The 9,489-nt window shown below is 47.8% G+C and overlaps 1 protein-coding gene across 1 annotated transcript in view; it reads right to left on the reverse strand.

Moving 5' to 3' along the window:
* Positions 1-7,820, reverse strand: part of LOC119571162 (mothers against decapentaplegic homolog 6-like) — a 50,918-nt gene extending 43,098 nt beyond the window's left edge. The window contains exon 1 of the mRNA XM_037918661.1: positions 7,441-7,820. Coding sequence (XP_037774589.1) covers positions 7,441-7,450 — 10 coding nt within the window. The 5' untranslated portion in view covers positions 7,451-7,820. The remainder of the gene's footprint in view (positions 1-7,440) is intronic.
* Positions 7,821-9,489: the final 1,669 nt, after the last annotated feature.

Consider the following 9,489-nt stretch of genomic DNA (forward strand, 5'->3'; position numbering starts at 1 on the left):
CGAGGTGGGGCGGGGTAGATGAGGGAGAGGGAGGTAGGGTGGTGGGAAGGGGGGCATAGGGAAGGAGGGATTAAGATGATGGGAATGAGGGACAGAGAGGAGGAGAGGAGGAGGCAGGGGTGAGGGAGGGGGGAAAAGAGACGGGGATGGTGGGAGGGGAAAGAGGAGGGGTGGGGACAGGGAAGGGGAGGGAGGGGGCATTTCCGCTTCTTGTGGATGAAACAAAATAAAATATGATAAATGAAGGATGATGATTATTGATTTTGTTTTTATTAATTCCACTTTTTCTTAAGTGCTCGTGATCGACGATGCTGCCAATACCGCGATATATCACGTAAAGATGAAGAGGAGGAAGAAGAACAGGAGGAAAAGGAGGAATAAGAAGAAGAGAAAAAGGAAAAGAAAGGGAAATAGAAGAAGAAAAGGAAAAAGAACAGGAGGAAAAAAGGAAACAAGGAAAAAAAGGAAAAAGAAGAAGAGAAAGGAAGAGAAAAGAGAAAGACATAAACCCGCGCTAATACTTATAATCCCTCACATATTCACGTCGTCGATTCGTCACTTCGTGTTTTTCGAAAGGACAAGAAGCGTTGACGTGTGATCGGCCATGTCACACCTCGCACTTGCCAAATGCCGCTTCCCTGGGGCCATCAATCTCCTTCAAGTTACGTCTCTCTGTCCACAATGACCCAATAACGTCACCAGATCACGTTCCGCCTCGTGACTGATGTGGCAATAGCGGGCATACGGAGCAGTAGCCATAGACTCGGGCCGAACGGGATTGTGTCGCGAAGGTCGTCACGGGAAATTATCGAGATCGGTCTGAGGGATTTTTCTCTTCTTTTTTTGTAGCTGTTTGCAGGCCTCGTCTGGGCGCGTTTTCCTGCATAGGTTTATGTCACTGTTGCCTATTTCATGCACACACACATACATTCGCTCACACACACAAATATACGCGCGCGCGCGCACACACGCACGCACACGCGCACACACACGCACACACACACACAACACACACACACAAACACACACACACACACACACACACACACACACACACACACACACACACACACACACACACACACACACACACACACACACACACACACACACATCCTCCTCCTTCCCCCTCTCCTTCTCCTCCTTCTCCGTCTCCTTCTCCTTCTCCTTCTCCTTCTCCTCCTCCTCCTCCGCCTTCTCCGCCTTCTCCTTCTCCTTCTCCTTCTCCTTCTCCTTCTCCTTCTCCTTCTCCCTCCTCCTCCTCGCTCCTCCTCCTCTCCTCCTCCTCCTCCTCCTCCTCCTCTCTCTCTCTCACTTCCCTCATTTTCCTCACTTTCCTCACTTCCTTTAATTTCCTCACTTCCCTCCCTTCCTTCAGTTTCCTCCCTTCCCTTCCCTTCCCTCACTTTCCACCCCTCCCTCCCCTTCCTCCTCTCCCCCCTCTTCTCTCCCACCACCCTCCCCTCTCCCCTTTTGAATGATACTCCAATCCTTCGCCTTGTATCAGTTCCAGAATTCGCCCCGATTGAGCGCCATCGAACAACCGGCGCGTCAGTTTTCATCATAACAAACAAACGTTCGCAGTGACGTCATCTGCCGCTATTCCGGACTTTTATATCCAACCGCTAAATCGAGCACAAAAGCGCTCGCTGCACTTCAAGGCATACCGCGGAAACCAAACGAGAAATGGGATAAAAAGATGAAGGAGGAAGAGGAGGGGATGGAAATTGTGGTGTGTGTGTGTGTGTGTGTGTGTGTGTGTGTGTGTGTGTGTGTGTGTGTGTGTGTGTGTGTGTGTGTGTGTGTGTGTGTGTGTGTGTGTGTGTGTGTGTGTGTGTGTGTGTGTGTGTGTGTGTACTCGATTTTCCCTCTCTATCTGTGTCTTCCAGTTTGTTTGTGTGTCTATGTCTCTCTGTCTCTTTTCTTCATTTTCTTTGTCTCTTTTCTTCATTTCTTCTGTCTCTCTTCCATTTCCCTTGTCTCTTCTATTCGTTTCCCTTAATCCATGTACGCACAAAGGTCGAGGTGCGATTATCCAACCTGTACCTCCCCCCCCGTATTGTCTAACCCCCCCCCCCCACAACCGCTCCCACTTCCCCCCATCCCCCATGTCTCATATAGTCAGTTGGCGCCAGACAGTCGTTATTATCAGGTGTGCTGTACACCGCCTCCCCCTTCCATCTGTCCCCCTCCCCCCCCTACCAGCTCCATCTACCTACCTCCTCCCATTCACTCAGACTCCACCTCTTACGTCTCATCTCTCTCTCTCTCTCTCTCTCTCTCTCTCTCTCTCTCTCTCTCTCTCTCTCTCTCTCTCTCTCCTACTCACCTTCATTTATCTGTTCTGTTTGTTTTGTATGGACGTCTGTCGATCTGACTGACCGACTGACCGACTGACTGTCCCTCTCCTGAGTGGAGAAAGGGAGAAAGGAAAAAGGTACGAGAGTCGTATCCTCTCCGTTGGAAATGTAACACCAGATCCGATTTACTAAAAAAAAAGGAGGAATTTCTTCATCCTGCATCTCATCTCATCTCATTCCACCCCCCTTACTCCTCCTCCTTTCCCTCTGGTCTCTCCCTCCTCTAATCTCCCTCCTCCTCCTCCCTTTTCTCCTCACAACCCTCTCCTCCCCTCTCTGTCCCTCCTCGTTCCGATTCTTTCCATCCCTCTTTTCATTCATCTCCTCACCTCCTCCTTCCCTCCTCCCGACATTCCGCCTACTGTATCCTTCCCTCCAATCTTCTCCATTCCCTCCTTCCATCACGCCAGCTCCTTCTTCCCATCCTTCTACCAACTTCACCTTTCCTCTACTCCCTTCCCTACGTCCCAGCACCAACTCCCTCCCTCTCCCCCCTCCCTCTCTTCCTCCCTACCCACCTTCCCTCCCTCCTTCCCTCCCCCACATTCCTTCTCTCCCCTTCCTCTTCCCCTCTTCCGCGACACCCAACACTACCTGCCCTGAGGCAATATTCCCCGGATGAGAAGAGGGAGACAAAAATGAAAAAAAAGCTTCTCGCCTCAAATAGCGCCTTAATGTAAACAAACGAGATGCAACAATACCCGGATGTGCCACTGTGGGGGAGGGTGGGGGGTGGGGGTTCTCCGACGGTAGAAGGGGGTTCCTTCAAAGATCGCGTTTTAGTGGCTGGGGTGGGGGTGGGGGTGGAAGGGGGGAAGGGTTGTGGAGGGTTGGGGGTACGGAGGGGGGAGGAAAGGTGGGAGAGGGGATGTGGGAGGAGGGCAGGGCAGAGGGATGGGGATGAGGGGATGAGAGGAAGGGAGGGGAATAGGTGGAATGCGGGGAATGGCGGAAGAGAGAGAGTGAGCGAGAGGGAAAGAGAGACGACTTACTTCAAAGATGAAAAGGGGAGGAGGAGGAGGAGGAGGAGGAGGAGGGCGAGGGAAAGGAGGAGGGGGAGGAGGGAGGAGGAGGAGGAGGAGGAGGAGGAGGGGAGGAGGAGGAGGAGGAGGAGGGGGGGAGGAGGAGGAGGGGGAAAGGAGGAGGGGGAAGGAAGAGGGTGGTGGGGAAAAAAAGTGGAAATTGGGAAGAAAAGGGGCCCATTGGAGGGAAAGGGAAAAAAACAAAGATTTTTAAGGGAAAATTTAAAAAGGGATTAAGGAGTAAAATGAAAAGAGAATGTGGGGGAATGCAAAAAAATTTTTAAAAAAAAAGGAGAAAGGAAGGGGGGGCGTTTGCCAGGAGGCGAAGGCAGGAAGTGGAAAGGAGGAGAATGAAAAACGGGATGGCTGGGAAGGGAAAAAAAAATAAAACATGGAAATCACTTAAGTACAAGAAAAGAAGATAAAGGAAGGAAAAGGAACATTAGAACAAAATCAAAGCTCACGTAAGAAGTAAGAGAGAGAGAGAGAGAGAGAGGAAAGAGAGGGAGAGAGGGGGGGAGAGAGAGGGGGGGAGAGGAGAGAAGAGTGGGGGGGAGGAAGAGAAGAGGGAGAAAGAAAAAAGGGGAAAGAGGGGAGGAGAGAGGGGGAAAAAGAGAGAGAGAGAGGGAGGGGAGGGGGAGAGAGAGAGAGAGAGGGGAAAGAGACGAGAGAGAAAAGGAGAGAGAGAGAGAGAGGGGGGAAAAGGAGAGGGGGGGGAGAGAGAGAAGAGGAGAAGAGAGGGGGAGAGAGGGGGGAAAAAGGAGAGGAGAAAGAGGGAAAGATAAAGGGAAAGAGGAAAGAAAGAGGGGGAAGAAGAGGAAAGAGGGGGAGAGAGAGAGAGAGGAGAGAGAACACCGAAGAGAGAGAGAAGAGAGAGAGAGAGAGAGAGGGGAAGAGACCGAAAAGGGAGAGGAGAGAGAGAGAAAAAGGAAAAAGAGAAAAAAGGGAGGGGGAGGGAAGAGGGGAAAAGAGAAGAGAGGAAGGAAGAACGAGACGAGAAGAGGAAGGAGAAGGGGGGGGGTTAAAGGGGCAAGGGGGAGGTTTTGGGAAGGGGAAAAGGGAGGAGGAGGAGAAGATGGAGGAGGAGCGGAAAAGGAGGAGGAGGAGGAGGAGGAGGAGGGGAAAGGGGGGGGAGGAGGAGGAGGAGGAGGTGATGGTGGTGGAGGGGGAGGGGGTGGAGGGGGAGTCGGAGGGGGTGGAGGAGAAGGAAGAGGAACAAGAATAAGAAAAACAACAACAACAAGAGGTGTAGATAGACGAAGAAACGAACGGGGACGAGGAGGAGGAAGAAGACCAATACTTCTTCTTCTCCTTCTCCTCCTCCTCCTTTTTCTTCTTCTTCTTCTTCTTCTTTTTTTACCCCTCCTTCCCCCTTTTCCCCCTTCCCCTTTCCCCCTTTCCTCCTCCCCCCCCCTCCCTCTCCTCCTACTCATTCCCCTCCTCCTCCTCCCCCCCCCCCCCCGCTTACACCCGCCAAAACCGGGCCCGGCACCGCTCGCACCCAAAACCCACTTCTGGCCTTTTCGATTCCACGGGACAACGTTGTTTCGGCGGATCCTGCTGTGCGTCACTCGGGCCAGGATGTGTGTGCGAGTCTCCTTATGGAGGCGTATGTCTACGTGGAGTGTAAAGGTATCTGCGTGGATTGGTAGGTGGGTGGCATTGGATGGGTGGGAAGGGGGGGGGTTTGGGGGGGGGGGTTTGGAATGGATGGGGGGGTGGGTTTGGCTTAGTTTGGTTTGGATCGGATTGGAGGGATGGACGGGTGGGTAGAGAGAGATAGATGGGGGGAAGACAGGAAGAGAGAGAGAGAGGGCATTTTTTACGTGCCACAGGTACAGGTACCACCGGAAATGGAAAAAACTCCCAAAAAATTTATACACAAATGCCAATAAACTCCCCCTCAAAAAGGGCAAACAAAAAACACGGCCAGAAAAAACAGACTTTGGGAAACTTTTTCGAATTTCCCCCCCCCCCCCTTCCCCCCCCCCCTCCCCCCAAACCCCCAAACCCTAAAAAAAAAAAAAAAAGAGGGAAAATTTGGGTGAAGATGAAGAAAAAGAAGAAGAAGATGATGAAGATGAAGAAGAAACAAGAAAAAGAAGAAGAAGAAGAAGATGAAGACGAAGAAGCGGCGCCGGGACACGAGGCAAACCTTGGAAGGCGAGAAGAGATACGGTCAGTTCTGCATATATTATCAACGACCTTCCCCCTGCTCTTTGGACCTTCGGCTGGCACTGCGCCCCTTCTTCCTTCCTTCCTTCCTCCCTTGCGTCCTTTATTTGCGTGTTCTTTCATTAAGGAAAAAAAAGAAAAGAAAAAGAAGAAGAGGGTGGTTGGGGAAAAAAGGAAGGGAGGAGGTGAGGATGAAATTGTTTGTGTTAATGGGGAAGTTTCTGTTCTCTCTCTCTCTCTCTCTCTCTCTCTCTCTCTCTCTCTCTCCCTCTCTATTTCTCTCTTCTCTCTTTCTCTCTTCTCTCTCTTTTTCTCTCTCTCTTTTTCTCCCCTCTCTCTCTCTCTCTCTCTCTTCTCTCTCCCTCTCTCTCTCTCTCCCTCTCTCTCTCTCTCTCTCTCATTCCTTCTCTCTCTCTCATTCCTTCCCTCTCTCTCATTCCTTCCCTCTCTCTCCCTCCCTCTCACTCACTCACTCACTCACTCACTCACTCACTCACTCACTCACTCACTCACTCACTCACTCACTCTCTCTCTCCCTCTCTCCTCTCACCCTCTCTCCCTCCCTCCCTCTCTCCTCTCCCTCCCCTCTCTCTCCCTCCCCCCCCTTTCCCCCCCTTCTCTCCCTCCCTCCCCTTTCTCTCCCTCCCTCCCTCCCTCTCACTCTCTCTTTCCGTCTCATTCTTTCCCTCTCTCCCTTTCTCTCTCCTCTCCCTCCCTTCTCCTCTCCCTCTCTCTTCTTCTCCCTCTCTCTTCTTCTTCCCTCTCTCCTCCTCCGCCTCTCTCTCCTTCCACCCTATTTCGGCGACCAAAATAAATCGTTCCAAGGTTACGCGTGTTTATACGACATAGTGACATAGTTATTCCCTCTCGAGATGGCCGGCGCTGAGCGATAGGTTTGGCACTGTCCTTAGCCCCTAGGCCTACAGTGCCAAGCGGGCATCTCGGGGAAATTATAACCAAGAGACAGAGAATAAATACTGAGAGTGAACATTGATCTGGGGAAGAGTAAGAGTAAGAACAGGTGAGCGTACGGCAGTATGAATGGAACTCGTATGAACAAAAATGGAGGAAGGAGAAGAGGAAAGAATGAACATAAAGATGGAAAAGATTTAAAAAGAAAAAAAAAAACAAATGAAAATAAAAGAAAATCAAAGCATATATGAGGAAAAAATAAAAAATCAGGAACAAGAATGAACATAAGGACAGACGAGAACAGGAACAAAACACAGAGAACAAGACCAACGATTGTTCTTCGTGAAGATGAACAGTACGTGAATTCGTCTTCGCGCCGGTCTTCTCTGCGAGCCAATCCGAAATTCACAGTACCGTTAAAATATACATAATGCAAAGTCACACTGTAATCTCTCGGTATGAACTCAAAATCCGGTCACATTAACCTGTCAGCTCATCATAAATATTGCCATTTTTTGATGCTTAAGATATGAATTTGTGGCGTTCTCAAGATCGTACCCTTTTTCCGCTTAAAAAATAAATAAAAAATAAAATAAATAAATAAATAAATAAATAAATAAATAAATAAATAAATAAATAAATAAATAAATAAATAAATAAATAAATAAATAAATACATAAATAAATATATATATATATATATATACATAAATCTCTGTTTATGTATGTGTAAGTATTTATAAGTTTATGTGTATACAAACAAAATATTTATCGCTGTACCTTTGTGTGCAAAAATGCACGTCATCAGACGTACACAACGAAAAACAACAAATAAATAAATAAATAAAATCAAAATAAATAAAGCAGAAAGAGAAACAAACATAACCCGACACGAAATAAATAAAAACAAATAAATGTAAATAAACAGACAGTAATGATAAATCAAAGAACAAAAACAAGAGGCTAAGAAACCTGTAGCCATGGGCGCCTGGACAATCTCCCTTCCTTCAGCAGTCGAGGACGAGCTGAGACATCGTCCTTGAGTCCTCGTCTTCGTCTCCTCCTCCTCCTCCTTCTCCTTCTCCACCTTCCTCTCCTCCTCCTTCTCGACCGACCTCGTCCTCAGAGCAACCTCGTCCTCAGAGCAACCTCGTCCTCAGAGCAACACTCGCCTTCTTCCTCCGCTTGCCTCGCCTGCGTCCTCGTCAGCCCGCGCTCTCCGAGGGGCGTGAGGAGAGGTGGGGAGCGTCCGCGAGTGAGAGAGGTGTGTACGTGAATGAGTGTGTGTTTTTGAGAGAGAGAGAGAGAGAGAGAGAGAGCGAGAGAGAGCGTGAGTGCGTGTGTTCGTGCGTGCGTCCGACCGCCAGACCGTGCGACCGTGCGTGCGTGTGTGTGTCCGCGTGTATATATTCGTCCTTGTGTGTGTAATGCGTGTGTAATGTGTGTGTGTGTTCCCGTCCGTGTCGGTATCTGTACGTTTTTTTTTATGTATCTATACCCCCGTCTGTGAATATGTCTTATAAATCTATGCCTCCGTGCGTGTTCGTGTCCGTGGTTGCTCTCTCCCTCCCTCGTCCTCCAGCGCGGGTCTGATGCGTGCGCGCCGTGAGTAAGGTGACGGGAGACTGGCAGCTACTTCTTGGGTCTTCTCTCTCTCGAGCGACGATGAACGACCGGCGTTTGCGGTGGCGGCGGCGGCGGCGGCGGCGGAGGAGGAGGAGGGGCGGCGGCGGCGGACGCGGGAGACGAGGATGCGGCCGACTTGAGGCTTCCTCCCCTCCTCCTCCTCCTCCTCCCCCGTCGCCGTCGTCGGGTCGTCGGGGCCGCGCGGGGCAGGCGGTCGGGCGACACTGTTGTTTTGGGTCTCGGGTGGCGGTTTTAATGGGGATTATTGTTGTTTACCTACTGATTTAATAATAATATAATATCATTATTATTATTATTATTACCAATATCATTACTAATGTTATCATCATCATTATCATTACTGTTACCATTATTATAATCACCACTACTATTATCATTACCATAGTTGTTATCTTCATTATCATTACCAGCATCGCTGTTGCTATTATCATTGTAATTACTACCATTATTGATGATATTAACATTAGAGATATCTCTTGTAATATAACACTGAATACAAGAAAAAAAATCATATAAAGCTTCATATCAGAGGCAATAATATACAATGAATTAAGGTTTTCCTTTTCCTTTTGTCGGTCTTGTCACGCTCATAACTTCCCATATTTTCGGTTTTGTTGTATAATTCCCAGTCATCTATAGTTGTCTTTCATTCATTTATTACCAAACTTTGAGACCTTCCGCCATTACGCCAGAAACGATTCCTGCTTCTTAACTCGATGCGATTTTGTCATTTCGGCGCCAAAAGGATTCGACTGCCAAAGTTTTTTTTTCTTTCTTTCTTTTTCGTCTCTTCTCGTTTTTTCCCTATCTGTCCGTTCCTATTTCCTCTTTTTTTCTTAGTTTTTCTTTTCTTTTCTTTTCCCTTTATCCGTTATACAACTTTTTTTCTTATCCCTTTCTTTTCTCGTTCTTCTGGTTTCCATATTTCTCCCTTCCGCATTCCCCTCTTTTCTTTCTTCTTTTCTTTCTGATATCCCTTCTCTCTCCGAATTTCATTTCCTCCTTTTTTCTTCTCTTCTCGCTTTTCCTCCTTACCGCTTTTGAACAGACGAGCAAAATTTCAGTAAATGAACGAACCATTACATGATTTTTTTCCCCTAGATCTGATTTTATTCTTTTTTTTTTATATAATTCTCACTCTCTCTCTCTCTCTCTCTCTCTCTCTCTCTCTCTCTCTCTCTCTCTCTCTCTCTCTCTCTCTCTCTCTCTCTCTATATATATATATATATATATATATATATATATATATATATATACATACATATATATAATATATAATATATATATATACATACATATATACGTATATACATATAAATATACATATATATATATATATATATATATATATATATATATATATATATATATAAG

The sequence above is a fragment of the Penaeus monodon genome, chromosome 1 (assembly GCF_015228065.2).
Source record: "Penaeus monodon isolate SGIC_2016 chromosome 1, NSTDA_Pmon_1, whole genome shotgun sequence".
In the NCBI taxonomy this organism is placed as follows: domain Eukaryota; kingdom Metazoa; phylum Arthropoda; class Malacostraca; order Decapoda; family Penaeidae; genus Penaeus; species Penaeus monodon.